General features: G+C 52.8%; 1 protein-coding gene across 6 annotated transcripts in view; it reads left to right on the top strand.

Moving 5' to 3' along the window:
• LOC133493023 (rho GTPase-activating protein 21-like) overlaps positions 1-21,172 on the top strand; it is a 44,866-nt gene that overhangs the window by 20,320 nt on the left and 3,374 nt on the right. For 2 of the 6 annotated variants that reach the window (XM_061805946.1, XM_061805947.1), the window contains exons 3-24: positions 7,317-7,517; positions 9,007-9,028; positions 10,576-10,668; positions 11,185-11,263; positions 11,382-11,436; positions 12,114-12,137; positions 13,053-14,790; positions 15,131-15,271; positions 15,808-15,910; positions 15,991-16,027; positions 16,110-16,229; positions 16,664-16,945; positions 17,387-17,451; positions 17,534-17,682; positions 17,980-18,122; positions 18,206-18,364; positions 18,587-18,665; positions 18,749-18,822; positions 18,924-19,013; positions 19,091-19,216; positions 19,307-19,348; positions 19,685-19,790. In XM_061805946.1, the coding sequence (XP_061661930.1) occupies positions 7,317-7,517; positions 9,007-9,028; positions 10,576-10,668; positions 11,185-11,263; positions 11,382-11,436; positions 12,114-12,137; positions 13,053-14,790; positions 15,131-15,271; positions 15,808-15,910; positions 15,991-16,027; positions 16,110-16,229; positions 16,664-16,945; positions 17,387-17,451; positions 17,534-17,682; positions 17,980-18,122; positions 18,206-18,364; positions 18,587-18,665; positions 18,749-18,822; positions 18,924-19,013; positions 19,091-19,216; positions 19,307-19,348; positions 19,685-19,790 (3,928 nt within the window). Of the gene's footprint in view, positions 1-3,703; positions 4,445-7,316; positions 7,518-9,006; positions 9,029-10,575; positions 10,669-11,184; positions 11,264-11,381; positions 11,437-12,113; positions 12,138-13,052; positions 14,791-15,130; positions 15,272-15,807; positions 15,911-15,990; positions 16,028-16,109; positions 16,230-16,663; positions 16,946-17,386; positions 17,452-17,533; positions 17,683-17,979; positions 18,123-18,205; positions 18,365-18,586; positions 18,666-18,748; positions 18,823-18,923; positions 19,014-19,090; positions 19,217-19,306; positions 19,349-19,684; positions 19,791-21,172 lie in introns of those variants that run through there. The other 4 variants (XM_061805943.1, XM_061805942.1, XM_061805945.1 and 1 more) reach the window with 4 other exon arrangements.

Here is a 21,172-nt window from a genome sequence, read left to right as displayed (position 1 = left end):
TGGCGCTTCAGAATCCATACTTAGCTAAAAATATTAAACGTAATTTAAATGTCTCGTACTCTCTGGGGATTCTGGTTGAGTTCTCGCACGTATTAATGTGTGCATGTCACGACTGAGGACTTTATTTATCTTTGCTCAGACCAACCGTTTCAAGGATGTAAAGCAGAAAATGCGGACGCGATCGAGGGTCCGCCTGTCGGTCCTCCGAGGACCAATTAGGCATTTCATTGGTTAAAGAAACGGTGTTGTTGCTAATATAATGGAAGCTTCAACCGCGAAGAATTCGATTGCCATAGCAACACGGAGGCGGGGGGGGGGGGAATGTCACATTCATGTCCACCTACTAGAGACGGCGCAAGAAAGAGAAATGCTGCAAAATGAAGACAAGCACATTTTTATGTTACAAGAAAAAATTGAATTTAGGTTGTAAAGTGCTTCTGATGGCGTTGAGGCCAGCAGAGAAGGATTTTGCTCACCCACCACGGTCGAGACATAATCCAGAGTCAGCCGGATGTGTACGGATTTGGCATTAGTACGCAAAGCACAGTTGCAGAGCATCATCGGCCAAACATTTTCAACGTGCTTATTTTTTATTTGTTTTTTTTTTTTTTTTTTTTTTGCTCTCTTCAGATGAGTTCCACACATATGCTAACTAAATTCATTTGGAAAAGTATCCCGAGATCTCGGAGTGCGTCTGTGGGAGTTTTTCCTGCGTGCATCCAGAGAAATGTTTTGTTTCTGACGGAGTCCACCGGAGTTGGACCTGAGAGTTTGGCCGGCTGGTTCAGCTCCTGCGTGGTCGTTATCGCCGAGGTGTTTTGATGGGCTTCTTCCACAAGAAAAAGTCGTCCAAACGGGACGTTTTGTACTTTGTGGCGTGCGCTGGGAACAGAAGAGGGGCTTCCCCAAAGTCTTCTCACAAACCACTTGTCAATATCTGTTCGTACTTAACCCTTTAGCTGCCCACTCCAACAATCAGCGGCGCGCGTGAAATAAGCAAATAATCCCGTTCAAAGTACCACAGATGGCCTCTCAACGAATTCTGTTCCTTTGCAAAGATGTCACGTTTTGTCCCAAGACTGACTTCAATTTCGCGGGGTTAGAAACGCGCCCAAAACGTGGCTTTGCTGTAGGCCTGGCGTTCCTTTGGTGATGAGCAGTTCTACGTTGGCAGGCATTTTGGAATTCCAGCCCAAAGGTTCAACCTCGGTAACAGAAACTCCCCAAAACGTGGACCCTGGTCACACAGAACCTCGGCGCAAGCGATTTTATTGCAGGTTGGAAAAGGGCATCGTAGGGTTGGGGTTGGGGTTGGGGTTGGGGTTAGCCCCGTTTCTGTTTTTCAGGGGCAAAAAGGCTCGTGCATTTTGCCGCGCTTGTCTTCATTTCAACCCAGCTGCAGTCTGGATGTCGTCTTTGGTCCCGCTCGTCACGTTGCGTTGAACCCATTCGGTCATTTGCAGAAAGCTCAGCCGGGGTTTCCAGGACCCGAAGCCACGACCGCAGGCGGCCACTGAGGGGGGTCCGGACGAGACCTCCCAAAAAGTTGCAACACAAACTTCAATGTGTGTGTGTGTGTGTGTGTTGTTTAGCAGCTTTTCACTTGAGGAATTCCTTTTAATTTGAAAGATGATATTTATGTTTATTTGTGATCATGAACTAAACATCTCGAATTGTACTTGTTTACTTTGAATCAGTGCTTCTGCTCGTGCCTTTTTTTTTTTTTAATCGACAATTATCTGTGCTTGTACTTAAGCGTGGATTATTTGAGTCAGCGTTGCGCTCTGACGAGTGCGTAAGTAAGTGCGATACCTGAGATAACCCCCCCCCACACACACACACACACACACACACCCTCCCCCCACCCCGCTCGATCTTAAAAGCTGTCTTAAGTCTTTTGCCAGCGCATTAAAGCGTGACCAACTTTCCCCGCTTGGAGCGTAAACAAAGTGCAGCGCAATCCAGAAGAGGCGCACAAATCCTTCTTTTCACCTTCTGCTGCGGATTTCAGTTCGGCCCCGATTGGCCGAAGCGGGACACACGGGGGCGCCGCTAAGGGGTCGGCGAGGGTCCGACGGCTGACACGCTTGTGGTGGCGTTTGTTGTCGTGGCAACAGCGGGTACAACATAGATTGCTCAGTTGTTTGTGGGTCGGCACGGTCGACATCGGGTGTTATGGATATGAAAAACGTCCCCCAAGCATACATCAGAACATCTTTGCTTCGTTCACATTGCAACTGAACGGACTGAAATTGATAAAAATGGCAACAGCGTGTGTGTTTTTTGTTTTGCTCGTTTTTAAACTCCCTTCTGAAAAATGAGATCCCGCTGAAGGGACGGTCGGGCCTTTTCCTTTTTCTATTTCTGCCTCCCGTTTCCATAAGGAATATCTGGCGCTATATCGAGCCCGATGCGGTAACGAGAATCTGCCACTCGGAATCTCCGAAGGGAACATTCCACGGCTGGGGTTCCTGTTGTTGTCGTCCGCGGTCACGCCGCCGTCTGAAAAAAAAAAAACGAAAGCTGTTTACGTTCACGCAGCCTCGCGCGTAAACCCCGTTGACGGACGTGCGTCAGGCAGTCAGATCGCGAGCTCGATCCCGGCGCGGCTGTTAATTAGGGCGGGCCGCGGGGGAAAGCGTGATGAGGCGTCGCTCCGGAGAAGCGTGGAGTACACTTCTCATCTGCTCCAGTTGTCGTGGTCCAGTCCAGGGATAGACCGCAAGCCGGGGTGGACATGGTTAAAACCGCTTTCTCACTTTCCGCTAAATCTTAACATGAACGCAGTATGTACAAGGCCGTAACGCAAATTCGTGAATGCGACGTAACCCAAAGGTGCGAGTAAAATTAATAGAAAATACTAAATCGAAATCAAGCAAGCCAAGTTGAGTCCCTGCAGAATTTCAAGTAACCGATTACTGATTACGGATACAAGCGGCCGAAATGAGTTAACTGCGCAGGGTGTCCGTCGGGGCTCTGAGCTCGGACATCCGCGAGGGGCTCCGCGTTGAGAGGAGCCAGATGAGGCGGCTGGGGCATCTGATCCGGATGCCTCCCCGGTGACGTGTTCCGGGCACGTCCCACCGGAAAGAGACCCCGGGGACGACCCAGGACTACGCCGGAGAGACCGCGTCTCTCGGCTGGCTCGGGAACGCCTCGGGATCCCCCCGGAAGAGCTGGAAGGAGTGGCTGGGGAAAGGGAAGTCTGGGTATCACTGCTGAAGCTACTTCCCCCGGAAAAGCGATGGATGGATGGATGGATGGATGGATGATTACTGAGGTTCAAACAAACAAGTCAAGTCATGCTCAAGTTTTGCTCACTCAAAACAGATTCATAAATTAGCCACTCTTTATTAGCATGCAGCATCGATGCTATCTTAGCTTGTACTAAATAGTTCAGAGTTCACATATTTTTTTTCACTTCTTCCAAAGCCGGTCACAGTATTTTCTTTTACTTTGTCATATCGATGAAGTTTACACTTGACATGAAGCTTAGTTCATGTTTGACCAGCTGTTAGCGTACTAAATTGTGAAATTAGCACAGCTGACGTGTTTCTCTAGTGACTGAGAGAAATGTATATCGCATTCTCTTAATCCCCCTCCCACCCCCCGAATTTTACCAAAGCCAATATTTGAACACAAGTGTCATCCTAACAGTATTGATTCATATTTATTCCCACTAAACAGTGACAAAGGCAAAGACACCCTTCAAAGTGACCCAAACGTTCTTGTCCTCATCAGCGCTGGAAAGTCCTACATCGCATATTTAATCGTACGTATTGTGCAATTGTGCCTCCGACGGCGGTCGTTGTGAGTCTGCGTCAGGAGGCGAGTGAGCGTTGCGGAGATGGAGGCGACAGGAAAAGGAAAGCGGCAGTGTGCGTGTGTGTGTGTGTGTTTGTGTGCGCATAACTCAGGGTTGTGTGTGGCCAGTGGGTGGGTGCGTCAGTCAGTCGCAGAGAGTCGGTCGGTCGGTCGGTCGGACGGACGGTCCCGGCTCTCTGCAGCACACTCGGCTGCCGAGCGGGAGCGTCGGCGTGCGTCTGCGGGACGTCCTGAGGGCGGATGGACTAGCTAAAGGCTGCCGGGAGAGGATTTGTGGTTCCGTTGAGTCCGGTCGTCTGTTCCCTACCGCTCAAGAACTGGCGATGCCATGCTGGCCCAGAGGAACGGGCTCCCCTCGGGCCGCAAGCCGGTTCCCCTGAGGGATCCCGCCGACGCCGAGGGCTGCCGCTCCCAGTCGGCCTCCCCCTCGTCCGGAACGTGTCCCTGGGCTCGGCTGGCCGGGGCGGACTGCTGCTTGTCGGAGCCGTACTGCCTGTGGTTCCAGCTTTTAGCCAGAGCCTACTGGGGCGAATTGGAGCTGGGTCTCAAGACTTCCACCCGCGGCGTCTCCTGGGCTCGGCTGCGGGAAGCCTCCAGAAAGAACTGCGTGCGATCGCGGGTAAGACGTGCCCCACGGGAACGGGAAAGCATCCCAGCGGAATTTGCCATTCCTGGACCTGTGCTTACTTTGAGGAACGTATAGTTTTACAAGGGGAGGAGACTTGCGTTTTGTCGTCTGAGGAATTTTCTGCGCGTCATCCTGCTCTCCTGTGGCAGCGCAGTCCTGCACGGCTGACCGGTGACTTTTATTGCGAGTGTATTTGGTCGCCTCGAACGACGCCCGAAAGCCCAGAACGATCTGAAACGGGCAAATTCTCTGCATCTGGAACCGAGTCAGTCATTCTTCAAGCTGGCGTATTAAAGGCATATTTTCCTGCGATAACGTGAGCGCGGGTGACTAATGTTCAACGTCTGCGGTCAGAGAAGCTTGGAAAGGAAAAGTGCGAGGGAGTCGGGAGAGGTAGATGCATGACGTCAGCCGGCCGGGCCTGAGTCAGGCTAACAAAAACATACTTTTCGGGGTGGAAGCGGACCAGAAGTGACATTCCAAATCCAGTTACGGCGCTGAGATCCGTTCCGTAACAACACGCAAATACGTCGTCCCGCGGTCCATTGTCACAAAACGGCGCCGGGGGGGCTGATGAATCTAGATGACTGCAAACGGACGTAAAACCAACCAAGATAAAACCAAACGGACGTAAAACCAAAGATAATAAAACATTTTTCTAACCCAATAATGTTGTTGAACCAAACCACATTTTGTCAAAAGTCAGTCATTTTAATACTAAAATGTAATTCAAAACGCTATCGGGGCGCTGACGGTAATTAGCATAGCCGTCACGCTAATTCTAAAGCCACACGGACTCTGTGGGAAGTCGTACCGGAGCGTCGTTGGGGATTTTCACTGCTTCTGTTTCTCGTTAATTGTACGGCCTCATCTTCCAGTAGTGCTCAGTGCTGCCCGACGCGTTGTGGCACAAAGTGGTACTACACTAAAATCGAAGCCATGTCCGTCAAACCCTCCAATGGGGATCTGTGAGTTTTCATAAAGCGATTGAAAGCATAATTTAGTGGTAAATATCTTGCTGCAAAAGGAACGCTGCCTCTCGCTTTATCATTTGTGACGTCGGCGATACGGAGAGAGTCCCTCCGCGTTCCCGAGCCGAATAGCTTCGCTCTTACGTTGATGTTTCTAAGCGTGAAGCCAAACAAACGGCCCGGCGGGGTGACGTCGGCTCCGCTCTGCGTACCGCCGAGGATTTTCAGCGGTCTGAGCGTGGAGCGCCCCCACCCATCCTTCTCCCCCGAGGACGTCCACATCTGCTACTCCCAGACAGCCCGGGAAGGAAAAGGGAACTGCGGATTGAGATGCCGGCCGCTTTCTCACGGATCCACAGCGAGCTCTGGATTTTTGGTCGAATGGCGACGGCGGCGGCAGGAGCCGCGGCCTCTGACGCCCGTCCTGTGCCGCGCGCGTGTCCTCCGACGTCGTGGCGCTCTTGGCGTTGCGAATTTCAGCATTTTATGTAAATTAGCTGACTTTCCACGTCACGAATCGGGAAAAACTAAGGTTGCCCTGCTCGCTGAGACATTTTTAGAAAGAGGAAAACAAAAGATTTGAACTGTATACTCTCAGGACCCGCCTTTTGAAGCCGTGCACGTTCATAGTCACAGATACTACGGTTTAGAATATTAGTTTGGGGCAAAAAAAAAAATACCTGCACCTCACATGCATAATTAGTACTGGTATAGACTGCTGATCTACTGCGACGGGTTCTGGAACGTAAACCCCAAACGTTAACGGAGCACGACTGCACTTGGCTGTTGAATTTCACTCCTGATGGGCGAGTGGGCGGGCGGGCCCTCCAGACACGCAACTATTTGGATACACGCAATTAAAAAAAAAAAAAAAGCTCTTTTCATTGCACATTCCCGTTAAGTCGAGGGCAATTAAAGCCGATGTCGGGCACGCACGAGCGCGAGCGATGTTGTTCTCCCGCCCGAGTGGCGCTAGGAATGCACGAGATCAATCCCTCATCAGGCAAACACGCCGCCGGAGAGCCCCGCGAAGCCCCGAAAGTGCAATAACCAGAGCCACATGTGTGCGTGTGCGAAAAACAAAACGAAAAGGAAAAAAAAGGCCTCGAAATGGCGAGGCGAGGCGGGTAGGCGGGCTTATTATTTTGACAGATATTGTTTTCTGCAAATTCACCCGCGGTGGAGAACGGCAATTACGCTGGCGCGTTTGGCCCGATCCCGAGATGCCAGACATTCCTCGCCGAGCGCAACGACGGATGTCGCGCGCCTCTCGTCGTGCCGTCGTCCAAATCCGCTTTGGAGTCCACTTTTTTGTCGCCGCCGGAGTGCGAGCTCGCTTCACTCCTTCTTGGCCCGCCGAGTTTCTCATTGGAGTCGTTATGAAAATGACAAATTTTGGACGGGTTTTCATGGGATCATTCATACGTTTGGCTATGACTCACTTGTTGTAGTGACGCAAAAACTGTTGGCGTATAGTCTCCGTTTTCTTGTCAAAGGCTTCAATTGAAGGGTTGCACACAAGGTTTCGTGTTGGCGGAGGGGTCTGAACTTAAGTTGAAGTCTTTGTAGGAGTTGTGCTCAAAATTCCTGGAAATCCTTCTACCTGTGTGTAATCCAGTTTTACAAAAACACAAAAGGGCATTGCAGGGTTAGGATTGGGGTTGGGGTTGGGGTTGGGGTTGGCACAAATTCATTGCCGCTGTATTTTCTCCTTGTCTGAAACTGTCAGCATTTGCGCAGTTTAGCATTTTTATGAGTAGTTATTGCAATTTCCACCGCGATACTTGGGTGACCCAACCAGCCCAGATCGACTCCAGCTAACCCGGAACCCGAACACCGACAGTCGCTTTTGAACGAGGACGAAAAGTGACGGCCGATTTTGTCTTCCCCAGACCAAGTGGAAGGATGGGCCCAAGCAGAGCGAGGCGGCGACGCCGGCGACGGCGACGGCCTCGCCGGGGCCGGACGAGGAGCCCTTCTCCTGGCCCGGGCCCAAGACGCTCCGTCTCCGCCGGACCTCCCACGGCTTCGGCTTCACGCTGCGCCACTTCATCGTCTACCCGCCCGAGTCTGCCGTGCACAACTCTCTCAAGGTAACCGGCAGCGTCACTCGGGTTCCGACTTCCGCAGTCTCCAGAAGCCACTAGTGCCTTCTAGAGACTGGTAGTGTCACAGAAAGGCATAGAAGCGGACGCAGTCGCTACTTGTCACGCGTCAAACGGATGTTGTGAAGTTTATCGTTCGGTTCAGAACCAGAAAGTACTCAAACGGGGCGCTTCTGGGAGGGTTCGGGTGGAGCCAAGCGCTGTGCAAGAACCTTGCGTTGTGAAAATCTTACCAACGAGTACCGGATCGTTGTACACTTTTCTAGCTTGTTTTGGATGATGCGCTTCATCCGAAATACAATTTTGAAAACTTTAAAGCTGGATTTCACTTTAATCCTTCAATTTCAACCCAAATCCAAATATTCACAATTTTGTTCGCCAGCAGCGCAAAAATAGCCGTTTGGAAACGGGTCGACGGTCACGCTGGAAGTCGACCGGGCCGCTCGCGAGTTCAGGCGGCCGTTCGTTGGACGACTACTTTTGTTTTCCCCGAAAAAGACAGGAAAGAGAATAAAAAGAGAGAGAGAGAAGAACTGCGGGACGGGAAAACAACGTCGCGGTTGTCAAGGGAGTCGCCAGACCGAGCTAATCGCACGCAGATGGGAGGAACGCGAGGAGCCGATTGGCCGACGGCAGCAGGTGGAATTAATGACACGGGCGGACAGGAAGTCCGCTGACAAACCGGGAAGGAATGCCGGCCCGCCGACGCACCCCGTAATACAAAATATTGTTTCCGCGGCCGTCTGGTGTGAAATGCAGAAACTTTAGGCTGACGGTGGGGACGATTGGGAGTTGGGAATTGGGAAGGAATACAAAATAGAAATATTATATCAATAAATATGAAGATTCCCCCCACCCGCCGTGCTGTTTGAGTAAAGAACCAGAAAACGGTTCCATCTGACCCGGGACAGGGGCCAGCCGTCCTCTAGATCCCTGCCGCCGTTTGCCAAACTAATCGGTCCCACGACGGCCGCGGATCCCCGGCCGGCGCTTTCACGTGATAACTCGGACGCCCCGGGAGGGGTGGAAACTCTCGATTGACCCTCGCTTTGTACTTACGGAGGGACGGTGAGGATTTAAAAGTCTGCACACCCCCTTTCCGACGCCATCTCTGGCTGATCTTGGGGGAAAAAAAACAGAGCGTGAGGCGAGCGGGGGAGGGGATGATTAGTTAACCTGCGTCCGCTCCAAATTACTTTTGAGGATTGGTGCCGGGCCCTAATCGCAGGATTTTGGAATCTTCTCAAAGGCCGTCAAAACCTTCAAAGGAAAATCCGGGATGTGTGAGCGCTCGGAGGACTCGCGTCAACGGGGGCTTGCGGAATCAAAGTTCCCGTCAAATGGGACCCCCCCCCCCCCAAAGGCTGGGGGGGGGGGGGGGGGGCACCCGTCGGCTCGGACCCGTGAAAAGTTTTACGACCTGTTCAAATTGTGCTCAAGTCAAGTGATTTTCTTCTCTCTTTGTCTTCTTTTCCAGGATGAAGAAAGCAGCAGCCGAGGTAAGCGCAAAAAAAAAACTTTGTCCACAAAATAGTACATAACAATTTCTTTTTTTTTAATTACACACATATTAGGGAAAAATAGAAATTGATTGGCTCTGAGAGAAAAATGACAAACACTAATGATGGATGCTTTGTTTTATTTTTATTATAATATTTTTTTTAGTATCGAAAAATTCCCGCTCACTAAAAATGAGATTTTTATTTTAAAAAATGCCTCTATGTAATTAACGCTTTTATTTATCATCAGCATTTCCTTTCCTCACAAACAAACCTTTAAACTACATAAAAATTAAAAGACTCAAAAGTGTAAGAAAAGAACTACTGTACACAAATTACACACAATCTTGGGTAAAATAAATATTTGAAAAAATACACAAATTGAGAATAAAATGTCTTGATACTGACCGTTTTTTTTTTTTTTTGTAAAATAGAGCTGTGAAAGTGCAAAAATACTAACGATGGAAAAATGAATACTCTGATGATGATGATTTTGAATATCTCGTGAATATTGACTCGCTGCTCAGCTGCAAACGTTTCCCACTTCAAAACGTCGCAAAAGCCAAACAAAAGCAAATTCCGAAAGCCGACATTTTTTTTCTCTGCGTCCAGATGTTTGTCCCTCCCTGCATGTCGTGTTTTTCTAATTTGGTTTTGTTTTTGTTTTGTTGGTTTTTTGTTTTTGTTTTTTTGGGGGGGGGGGGGGTCGAGCGAGCGAAACATTCAGCGGTCGTGCGCTCTGAGCGATGTGAGCACAAATCCTGTTTTTGCGCTTGCCTGTCATCCTCGGTGGAAAAAGTGTCGTGCGCGTGCTGTCTAGTGAGCTTTTTCCAATTTTTTGTTTTTGTTTTTTTTGTACTGTTCAGTTTCCCCGTACCGAGGACTTCTTGGTGAAGGGCCTTTCAGACGGTGAAAACGATGTTCTAAAATCCTTTTTTCAAAGAAAATCGACCCCTTTGCAAGTATTCTTTCATGCCCGTTCTGGGTCTCGCTGTGAAGAAACGCGAGAATATCGTAAAACGTCACCTTGGCGACGGGAAAAGACGACTCCAAATTAGAGGCGAGGTGTGCTTGCTTCAAGCTATTTGCTCCAACTCTGAACTCTGAAGTTTCTCCTAAAACTGACACAGAAAAAACAAAGCCAGAATGAAAATCAAAACCAAACCAGATCATGACGCCAAACCAAAGTCTCCTGTTTTTGTGCTAGCATATGGCGCGCCATACACATGCTCAGGAAATTAGCATCCATGTTACAATAACGCTAACCCTTGAAAGAAAATATGAAGGATCCAATTTGTACTGAAGATCTGGAATCCAAAAACCACAAAGCAAATGAAAACCTACCTTGCAGAGAAGAAATTCCCATGTTTTTTCTGCCCCCTGGTGGACGGGAGCTGTTCAAATTCACCTGTACAGTATGTACAGCCCCAAAAAAGGGCAAAATAAAACAATGGATGCCCAACACATGTGCGAGGTGGACGCAAAAGATGGAAAATTGCCGCGCGAGCGAGGCGGCTGGCGTTGACGAGTTTTTGTGCTCCGGGCAGGAAGGCAACGGAGTCGCTTGGAGCCCATGGACACCATTTTCGTCAAGCAAGTCAAGGACGGAGGCCCCGCCCACCGAGCCGGGCTCTCCACGGGTACGCGCACGCCGTTATTCGAACCCAACAGAACCTCCACATATTCAAACGTTGGAACAAATGAACGAGTCACACTTTATATCCCAACTTTTTATTGTATTTTACGATATTACTCATAGTAGAGAGCACTACCGTAGTTTCTTTTGTTTTACTGTTAACTAACAGCCTTAAGGAACTCTTCCCGTACTTGTACTTTTCGAGCATTATTAATTGCATTTTACAATTCGGCCGAACACTTCTTTGATTCACTTTTTCTCCAACTATTCGGGAAGATGCCTTCATCGTTTTGTTTTTTTTTTTGGTGCAGACGGTCTTCTTCTATATTCTTAAAGCTAAATTGCGGTGTGGCCTCCCCTCCCCCTAACCCAAGCGTCCTTTTATTGAATTTGCCTCCATTTTTAATCGCTTCTGATTGTGAGCTTTATTTGCGGGCCCTTGTTGCCCTTGGGGTTTTTTTTGGGTGGGGGGCAAAAAGTACGAAAATTGCTTGAATGCTTTCTTCGCGGCGTCGCGCAGGCGATCGCATCGTGAAGGTGAACGGCGAGAGCATCATCGGCAAGACGTACTCGCAGGTCATCGCCTTGATCCAGAACAGGTGAGCTGCCCCCCACCGCCCCCCATCCCGAACTCTGCGACCTCGCGGCACCGGAACCCTCCCTCACCTTTTCCTCTCTCTCTTTTTTTGTTTTTTTTTTTTTTTTGCGGGACTGCAGCGACGCCTCGCTGGAGCTGTGCGTGATGCCGAAGGACGAGGACATTCTGCAGCTGGTGACTTTCTTTTTCTTTCTTGTTCTCCTTTGACAGCCGTCGTTCTTTTGCGCCTGCGATGACAAGCGCACGTCAAAAATGTGAGGCCACTCCCCCGAATTCCAGCCATTCGATCTCGTCGGGTTTCTGGATGAATCGCAAGCGTCTGCAGCCTCAATTGTTTTTTCCATTTTGCGAGAAATCCACCACGAATAGTAACGTCCGTTTTGCTCTTCTTGGCAAGTGACCGATGACCAAAAATGTTATTGTATTTTATTCTATAAATTAGTGACGTCTTCGGACGGCGTACGTGGCAGACGAGATGGTTCTGGGCCCGCCGTGCTGCGTTTAAAGCCGCGAGGTTCTGCGTTTCCAGCCGTGACTGACCTCGTGGTGTTGGTTCGCGGTTAGGATTTAGGGTTAGGGTTAGAGTTTAGGGTTAGGGTGGGGGACGTGAAGGGTTAGATTTTCGATGCGATTCTCGTCCGAACTCAGCGTCTCCCCCATCCGCCAATTTCCAAGTTTTGACTTTAAAGGGCCTCTTTTCCTCCGTCGCGGCTCCTGTGAAGCTTCCTTTTCTTCAAAGTTTGATTTCGAGTCTGCCTCGCAAAGCTTCTTTCATTTCTTTGTTGCTCACCTGTCGACTTGTCTTCGCTTCCCTTTTTTCTCCTCGGCCTCCTCTCGCCCGCCGACGGCAGTTTTCCAGGGACATCACGGCTCTGGTAAGACGCGACACCGGACTACGGGCTGACCTCTTTGCTTGTTTCCCTTCTCTACTCCGCCGTTGCTTAAAGATTTGTTTTCTTTTAGTTCAGCATGAAATTTGGCTGGTGTGTCTCACCACAAATCGCCGAAAAGAGAGCACCTCCGCCGTATCCGTTTGATGACGACGTCATTTCATTTTAACCATTTCCAGGAATCTTTTCATTTCAGACCCCAAAGCCAGTTTCGGAATTTCGGCCCATTTTCTCCCATTGCTGCTGAATTTCAACCACGTGGAGCGCAAAATCCCAAAGATGAGCGTTTTCGTCCTTGCGTGTCGGGAGCAGCCCGAAAGCGCCACCCACTCAAGTCTTTCGATTTCGTTTTCTCAAGGGCGGTCCGATCCCGAGTCCGCTGTCGAGTTTGAGGCGAAACTGTCGCTTTTAGCTGTTTAGCACTGGAGGGAAATCGTGTTTTTAAGTTTTTGGTGGCACGGACGGCCTCCTTCTCCTCCTCCTCCTCCTCTTCTTCTTGGTCAACTCCCTTCCGTCCTCGTCCTCAATTCCTTTAACTCCCGTCTGGCCTGCTCGAGTCACGTTCGGTGCAAATTCAGGTCGGATCACTTTGTTTTTTCGGGACATCGAGATTTGATGTGGAGCACTGCAGGTAGCATGCTTGTCCGAGCTCTTCGTCGTGTGTTTATGGCATGAATGTAAGATGGGGGTGAATTTGTCACCTTCCGAAGTCGTACCTGGGGCGGAACAGAGACCCAGCGCCAGTGTGTAAGCGAAGCTTAAAGTCAAACATGTACACCGCCCAAACCCCAAAGTCACCACTAACGGATCCATTTTGTCTCGCGTATAACGTCTTTTTTTTTTTACCTCCACGTCTCCTGCCAGCTGAAGTGATTTCCTTTCCCGTATTTTCTCTTGCAGGCGTATTCTCAGGACGCGTACCTCAAAGGAAACGCGGCCTACAGCGGAAACGCCCGGAACATCCCCGAGCCGCCGCCCATATGCTACCCCCGGATAGAAATCCAGGCTGCGGGCGAGCCCCCCGCCGTCAACAGCGCGGCTCTGGGCCCGTCGGAGAAGAGCCACCGGGGGGGAATTCCAGCGCCGCAGACGGTGGTGTGCGTCTGTAACGACAACCTGAGGACGGCGACCGCAACCCCCGAGCGAGCGGATCGGGGCGCGCGGTCCGCTCGGGTCTGCCACAGGAGCGAGGACAACCGGCACAGTCCTTCCACGGAAACGGCGTCTCCGGTGCCCCCAGCCCCGGCGGGTGCGCAGGTTCCACATCTTTCTTCACAGCACGCGGCGACGGCCCTGCTCCACCCCTCCACGGGCGCCACCCGCCCCGACAACTGCCCGCCAGGGGCGTCTCCCGCCGTCGCCTCGCCGGACGCGTTGTCACCCAAAGCCGACCGCCGCCCCACCTCGCCCGCGACCCCCTCCTCGTCCTCCCCACTCCAGAACATCGACTGGAGGAACTACACCACCTACAAGGACTACATCGACGCCAAGAGGCTGCACACGTACGGCTGCCGCACCATCCAGGAGCGCTTGGACAGTTTGCAAGCCGCCTCCAGCTCAAGCTCCGCCTACAGCCAGCAGCGAGCGTCCCCGCCGTGCAGTAGCCAGAGAGGGTCGACGGCGTCTCAGGTCAGATGGAGGAGCGTGTCGACCGACCGGGGGGCGAACGGCGGCCCGCGGGCTCCCCCGCTCCGAAGCGCTTCCCAGGACAGGCTCGGCGGGTCGGAGCGGAGCGGGAACTGCCCCCGGAGCGCTTCCCAAGACGCGCTGCCGGATGAAGCTCGGGCGCGCTCTTTCGACTACCTGGGCCGGCGGCCCGCGGAGCAACGCGGGCTCGGCGCCGCAGACCGGACCGGTTTGGAGGAGCGTCTCCTGCTTTGCCAGGGCGAGGAGGCCAGAGCCAGCAGGCAGGGAGCGACCCAAAGAACTTTCCCTCATCTCAACCGCGGTCTCGCCGCGCAGGACGCAGACGGACAAGCGAGCGGATTATCAAATTCTTCTTTGGCCGATCGAACGTGTAGCAAACCTCCGCTGAGGGCGGACGGCAACGTGACGAGGCCCTCGCGGCTTCACGTCAAAAATTCCAGCGCCGAGCCCTCGGCTGGCGCTGAGACCCCGGACTTGCCGAAAGAGCGAAGAAGTCGTCTGGCCGCAAACCACGCGGGCCACACGTCGCCTCTGCACGTGGAGCTCAGGACTCGGGCCGACAGTCTGAAAATGGAGAGCAGGTCTGAGGCCAGTTTGGCACCCAGGTCTTCGTCTTGTTCGGGGCCCTCGTGTAAAATCAACGGTCCCGACGCCGGTGGAGCCGTGAGCCCAAAGCCGCGGTCCTCCGTACGGAGCAATGGGGGTCCGCCGGAGGGCGTGGAAGGACTCGACGCCACCGTGGTCGTCCTGAGGAAGGACAAAAACACCGGAGCCGCTCGCGCCTGCCCGCCGTCCTACGTCTTTACCGTCTGTGACAACCGAGGGGGCGCGAACCTGAAGCCGCCGGCGTTGGTGAAGGCCGGTTCTGCCGACGCGGTTGCGCGCTGGGCCGACGGCCGCGGGGAGCCGCGTCTCAGGAGGTCGGGGGTCGCTCGGCAAAGGAGGGGCTCCCGCGACCTGGGTGACTCCCTGGACTCCATCCCCTTCATAGGTAAGCTTTGCCGTCTTTCCTGGAGGTTTTGGCTCTCGGCGTGATTTTGCAGAAGTGGCAATTGACCAAGTGGAAATATTTTGTGACATAGTTTTGACAGTTTGACTCGCATCCTTCTACTTTTTTTATCCTGCACTTTTGCCACGTCTTTGTTTTTGTCCGCCATGTTCCATCCGACTTACTGATTGTTTACAAGTCTTTGACAGTCGCCTTTGACGCCGAGATGACCAAACGCACCTGAACGCGACCTGGTGTCCTTGAATGCGTCACCGGCCACTGAGAGCAGATTTCACGAGTACCAGCCCAGTTCTGAAGGACCGCTATCCGTGTTTGTCCTCAGACGAACCATCCAGTCCCAGCACGGACGCGGACGCCATCAACATTCCGGCCTCGGCCGTCATCTCCGCCGCGCCCGTCATCGCCGGCGTGCCGCCCGGCGCCGCCTCGCCGCTCATGCGCCGCCACATGTCGCACGATCACGGTATTGGAAAAGTTTGGCTATTTGACATCGGGGTTGGGGGTTGGGGCGGGGGAACCGATACTCATCGTCGAGTTGCACTTCTTGACCAATTGAAAATTTGTGCCTTGCTGCCACCTTGTGGCATAATAATCCAATGACTGTACAAAGCTGTTTTGTAAGGGGTGTGGGGGGGGGGGTTCAATTACTTTCTGATTTTTCAGAGAGACCTGATCTCACTTCCCAGGTGAACTCAATTAAATTTTGCAAAGATTCCAAGGACGTCCATTCTGTGACTCCTCCAGTTTTGCGCCACCTCTGTTGCAATCTGTTTTTTTGTTTTCCTTTCAACTTTTACCTTCTTACTCTTAAACTAACCCTAAAGATATTTGACTCGTCAGACGAATACCTCCAATTCCCTCGCCGACATCCGCAATTCACGCAGCAGATGTCCGCAACCGACTTTGTCCGAGAAGGAATGTCTGAAATGTTGTTTTTGGCGGCGCGAAAGTGAATTACGGCCCTCGGCAACACCGCTGACGATATCACGCCCCGGACAGATTCCCTGCGGCTCACCATCATCGAGTCGGACTCCGGGGGTAAAACCGAGCGTTCCTTGTCCTGCGACGAAGGCTTGGATAACTACCGGGAAGACGGCGGCGGGTGAGTGTGAGCGCAAAATTCCAAACCCCCCCCCCAAAAAAAAAGAGAAAGCCTTTGTCGGACATTTTGTGCCCGTCTAGGAGGTCCCTGATCGCTGGGCTGAAAGGCCTCAGGAAGGTGAGTCCAGCCTGTCCGCCGGCACACACACGCGCACAAAAAAAGAAAGACGGAATCGATAGAGACATCTCGTCCACCGCAGGCGGCGGACGGGTCGTCGGAAGACTCCGGATCCAGGAGGGATTCGTCGTCCGATGTGTTTTGCGACGCCGCTCGGGAGGGTCTGCTGCACTTCAAGCAGTTGAATACCGACAAGGGGAAGGTGCGTACTCAACCTGAAACGTCAACGCTAATATCGAGAGTCGGGTGACCGAAATTGTCGCGTATCATACCTGCAAAATATTGTTTTGCTCCTCCCGCAAGCTCTTAAAACACGTGTCGTCGAACGAAAAGGCAAATATTCGGCGCTGTGCCGGGACGACGACTGTCGCTCGGGGTTAGTCGGGCACCTTCTGCCCTTCTTCCTCACGTCCCATCAGCATGTTGCGCGTCTTTGCTGGAGTGCATTGCGACGTCTCGAAATATTCAAGCGCCGCAAATGTTCGTCAAGTGAATGAGCGCAAGTGCAGTTAATTGTAACGAGCATTTATTGGGCGGGAATCTTGGCTCTTGGCGGTCCGGCCCGGTTTGACAAAGAACGCGGCACACGTCGTGACGTTTCACTTGGAAGACGAGACCTCTCGCCGCTTTCGGCAGCGTCCCTGGAAGCAGGTGTACGCCGTGCTGAGGGGCCACCACCTGTGCCTGTACAAGGACAAGAAGGACGGGCGGGCCCACGCCGGCTGCCGGACGCCGGACGAGCCGCCGCCCATCAGCGTGCGCGCCTGCCTGGTGGACATCTCCTACAGCGACACCAAGCGCAAGAACGTCCTGCGCCTCACCACGTCCGACCGCGAGTTCCTGTTCCAGGCCGAGGACCGCGACGACATGCTGGCCTGGATCCGCGTCATCCAGCAGAGCGCCGACCCCGACGAGCAGGCGAGTCCAAGACCTCCTCTGCTCTCGGACGTCCCGTCGGTTTATTATTGTCATCAAATGTCTCAAATTGTTACAAATGTGTGGTCAAACGGTAACTGATACCACAATACACTCAAATTTCATCCATAAAAACAAACTTTACAAAAGTGAACATTTTCATTCATTTAAAATGTACAAAAGTATAACATATTTAAACTAGTTATGGTGAATAAACCTTCCCCAGAAAGTGTCTAAAATTAATGTAACAGTAAGAAAAAATATTTTCATTGGACTGACATGACAAGACAGTTCATTTTATGTTAATACGAATGAAATTTACGCGATCATGTGTAATCGTTTCAAATTTTACACTTACGATATGTATCACGTATGACGATTGCAAGCGTCGACACGATAGCGACTCAGACCGAGGACGTCATTTGTTGCCATTTTGTTTTTTAGGGCGGGGTCTTCACCAGCCACGACCTCATCAGTCGCAAGATCAGAGAGTACAACACCCTGATGAGGTAAGAGACGGCCGGGCGGGGCGGGGCGGGGCGGGGCGGGGTGGAGCCCCCCCCCTCCCAGGACCTTGCGTCTCTCCCTCAGCCCGACGGGCGGCAAGACGGAGCCGTCGCCGCGCTCGTCTCGCCAGTCGCTGAGCATCCGCCACAGCCTGCTGGGGGGCAAAGGCGACGCCAAGGCGCCCGGCCCGCACTCGCCCAAGCCCGAGCAGGAAAAGAAGAACGCTCACAAAGGTCAGCCGTGTTGGGGGGGGGGGGTTGTTTTTGCTTAGTTTGTTTTGTTCCCCCCCCTCCTCCAAACGTGTCCGAGTGGCCTGCATGGTCAAACGGACATTTTTTGGGTGAAGTAGAACATTTTATAGTTTTTCGCCAGATTTTTTTTATCCTCCGTCATTGACTGCAAAAGCTCACCTATTCGCTGTTTCCATACTCGGGAAGCACAGTCATGCTTTGCTGCCGCCTGGTGGCGGAGGAAATAGTTTGAAGCCAGCACGTAGGGAATGAAGGCGGCGCTTTGCTTGTCCCCCGCAGACGACGCCAGCCCCCCCAAGGACAAGGGGCCGTGGAGGAGGGGCATCCCGGGCCTGATGAGGAAACCCTTCGAGAAGAAAGCGTCTCCGGGGGTCACCTTCGGCGTGCGGCTGGACGACTGCCCTCCCGCCCGCGACAACAAGGTCGGTCGTCGGGGCAACGGGAACGCACGTTGTTCCGCGGCGCCGACGGCTCAGCGGGTTTCGGGTCGGTGTGTGCGCCGCAGTTTGTGCCGCTGATCGTGGACGTGTGCTGCAAGCTGGTGGAGGAGCGAGGCCTGGAGTACACGGGCATCTACAGGGTGCCGGGCAACAACGCCGCCATCTCCAGCATGCAGGACGAGCTCAACAACAAGGGCACGCACGACATCGACGTCCAGGACGACGTGCGTGGCCGCCGCCTTCGCCCCGTAAAATTAGCATCAAATTTGTCTGCGCTTGATCATCGCGCGCGATTGCGGGCGACGAATTCGGGCTCACCGGGTCTTGCCAGAATTGAACAAAGTTTGGGAATTTACCGCGTCGTTGAAAATGTGGGCAAAGTAAGTCAACAAATGGATTTGTTTCTTTTTTTGTCATCTGACGTCGTCGTCGTCGCTGCTTTGCAGAAATGGCGAGATCTCAACGTCATCAGCAGCTTGCTGAAATCGTTCTTCCGCAAGCTCCCCGAGCCGCTCTTCACCAACGGTTGGTCTATTTTTTTTTTTTTTTGGGGGCGGTCTCCGGTGGGCCCCTTCAGTTCTAACCCCCCCCCAATCCCGCACCTGCAGAAAGGTACGCCGACTTTATCGAGGCCAACAGAATCGAAGACCCCGTGCAGAGGCTCAAAGCGCTGAAGCGGCTGGTGGGTCGCTAGCCGACTTCCTGCTGGGCTCGCTCCGAATTCCTCGTCTGCTTTTATACGTCTATTTTTTTGTTTTTGTTTTTTTTTTTTTTGTTTTTCAGCTTCACGAGCTTCCCGACCATCACTTCGAAACCCTCAAGTTCCTGTCTGCTCACCTGAGAACCGTGGCGGACCACTCGGAGAAGAACAAGGCACACTTTTTTTCTTCTTCTTCTTGTCGTTCTTCAGCAGCAGCATCGGAAATATTAATCATCTCTCGGGGTCGCAGATGGAGCCGAGGAACCTGGCCATCGTGTTCGGTCCGACGCTGGTGCGCACCACCGAGGACAACATGACCCGCATGGTGACGCACATGCCCGACCAGTACAAGATCGTGGAGACCCTCATCCAGAACGTGAGGCCCGACCCCGCCCCGCCCCCAAAAATTCCCTTTTTCATTTTGCACGTTCAAGACGTTTGCTCTATTCTTTCGGGTTTCGCGCAGTACGACTGGTTCTTCACCGAAGAAGGCAACTGCGATCCGGTGGTGAGCGTCACTCGTTTTTATTTTAATATGCAAATGTGGGAAAAACACAGCGGCGTAGCGGATGTCGCCGTCTTTCTAACGATGTGGCGACCGGCCGGCCGCAGGGTAGCGCCAACTACTGGCGGGGAGTGCTCGGTATCCGTACCCTTCACGAGAACCCGGTACCTTGAAATAAGGACGGCGTCGGCTCCTATTTCAAACCTGATTTTTGTTGTTTTATGAAGATTCCAAATTTTCATTGTTTTTGGGCAAAGCGACATAATTGGGCATTTTTTGTCGTGGTTTTCCGTTTCCGTTTTTTTTTTTCATACGCTGTGGCCTCTCGCGTGTCCGCAGACGGCGTCGCCCGAGCAGAGCGCCGTGGAGTCGCAGCCGCTGCCCAACATCGACCACCTGCTCACCAACATCGGGCGCACGGGCACGCCGCAGGGCGAGGTGTCGGGTAAGGCCGCCGACGCCATTCCCGACCGCCGACCAAAACGTTTTCGCTCGCTTGGCCTGCTCAGATTTTTTTTTTGCTCTGCGACGCGAGACAAAATTGAATTTGCCATCCGAACCCGACTTCATCTGTTCCCGCCCTCGAAAGAACTTCCGCAGTTTGTCTGTGACGTGTTGTGACCGACGAGGCGCCTTTCGTACGGTACAATGCAACTCGAGAAGGATAAAAATAATGCAGTGACCCGACGACCTTCTGCTCAATCGAGACAAGAATTATAAAAGGCGAAAGCGTCCGTGTTGACGTCTGAGGGGGCGTGGCCTGGCGTGGGGCCACCGGGACCCCGCCGTCGTTGGGTTTGGTCCCTTCGGGGCTCCTCGCGGGTGTTTTTTGGTCGCTCGCCGTACGTTTTTTGCACGGCCGAGGCCGGGAAATCTCGATAAAAGAGATGCGATGCGATGCGATGCGATGCGTTGTGGCTTCTTCTTCTTCTTCTTGATTCGCTTGGCGAGCCCGCTTCCGCTTTCGCTTCCGCCGCCGTCGCCGCCGCCGCCGTGTGTGTGTGACTAATGTTGTTTGCAGTGTTCCCAGTCCAAAGGCCTCCTCTCGATCCTTCTGTCTCTGCTAGTGAGGCTCTGTCGGGTGTCCTAAAGGCTTTGCCGCCTTTCACACATACTGATCTTGACACAGGCCAAGTGGGCGGAGTCTATCACGCCGTGATGTCACTGATGGACTCTGTAGTGTCCGTGATGGACAGCTGGAACTGTAGGACGAAGGAGGATTGTTGCCCGCGGTGTAGCTGCCTAGTCTGCCGGAACCCGCAGTTCTTTTAAGAAAAAAGGGTAACGAAAAAAAACAAAAACAAAAACAAAAGCAAGCCAAGAATGCAGCTACACGGTACGGTACGGTACGGCGCCCCCCTGTGGTGGCTTTTCTGTGGGCGTACAGCCTCGACGACTGTCTGAAAACGGCTCTCCGCTGTCTCTCCTCACTGTTTCCCAGCTGGCCCGCGGGGGAGACGGCACGGTATGGTCTCCGCGTGCACCCGCCCGTCGTTACCTCCATCTGTGCTGCCGGGGGGGGGGGCGCAGGGGGGGCACATCGGGCGCAAAAGTTCAATTGCGGGCCCCTCATCCCCAGGCCCTCCCACACACTTCCTGTCTCGTGCGGCGTCCCCTCTCCTCGTAGGGCGAGCCCCTCTGTGACCCCCCCCCCCCACACCCCGACATCACATCACTGTTGTCATGGCAACCACTCCCGTCCATTGTTTTGTGTGAATGTTATCCAAAAAAAACCAGGAGAGGGATTTGTCAACCTTTTGCCATTTTTGTACTCACGCCAGCTCTGGAAAAAAAAATGATGAGACCCCCCCCCCAAAAAAGTACACC

This window comes from Syngnathoides biaculeatus, chromosome 19 (genome assembly GCF_019802595.1).
Source record: "Syngnathoides biaculeatus isolate LvHL_M chromosome 19, ASM1980259v1, whole genome shotgun sequence".
Taxonomy (NCBI): domain Eukaryota; kingdom Metazoa; phylum Chordata; class Actinopteri; order Syngnathiformes; family Syngnathidae; genus Syngnathoides; species Syngnathoides biaculeatus.
This window is presented reverse-complemented; position numbering and strand designations above follow the sequence as displayed.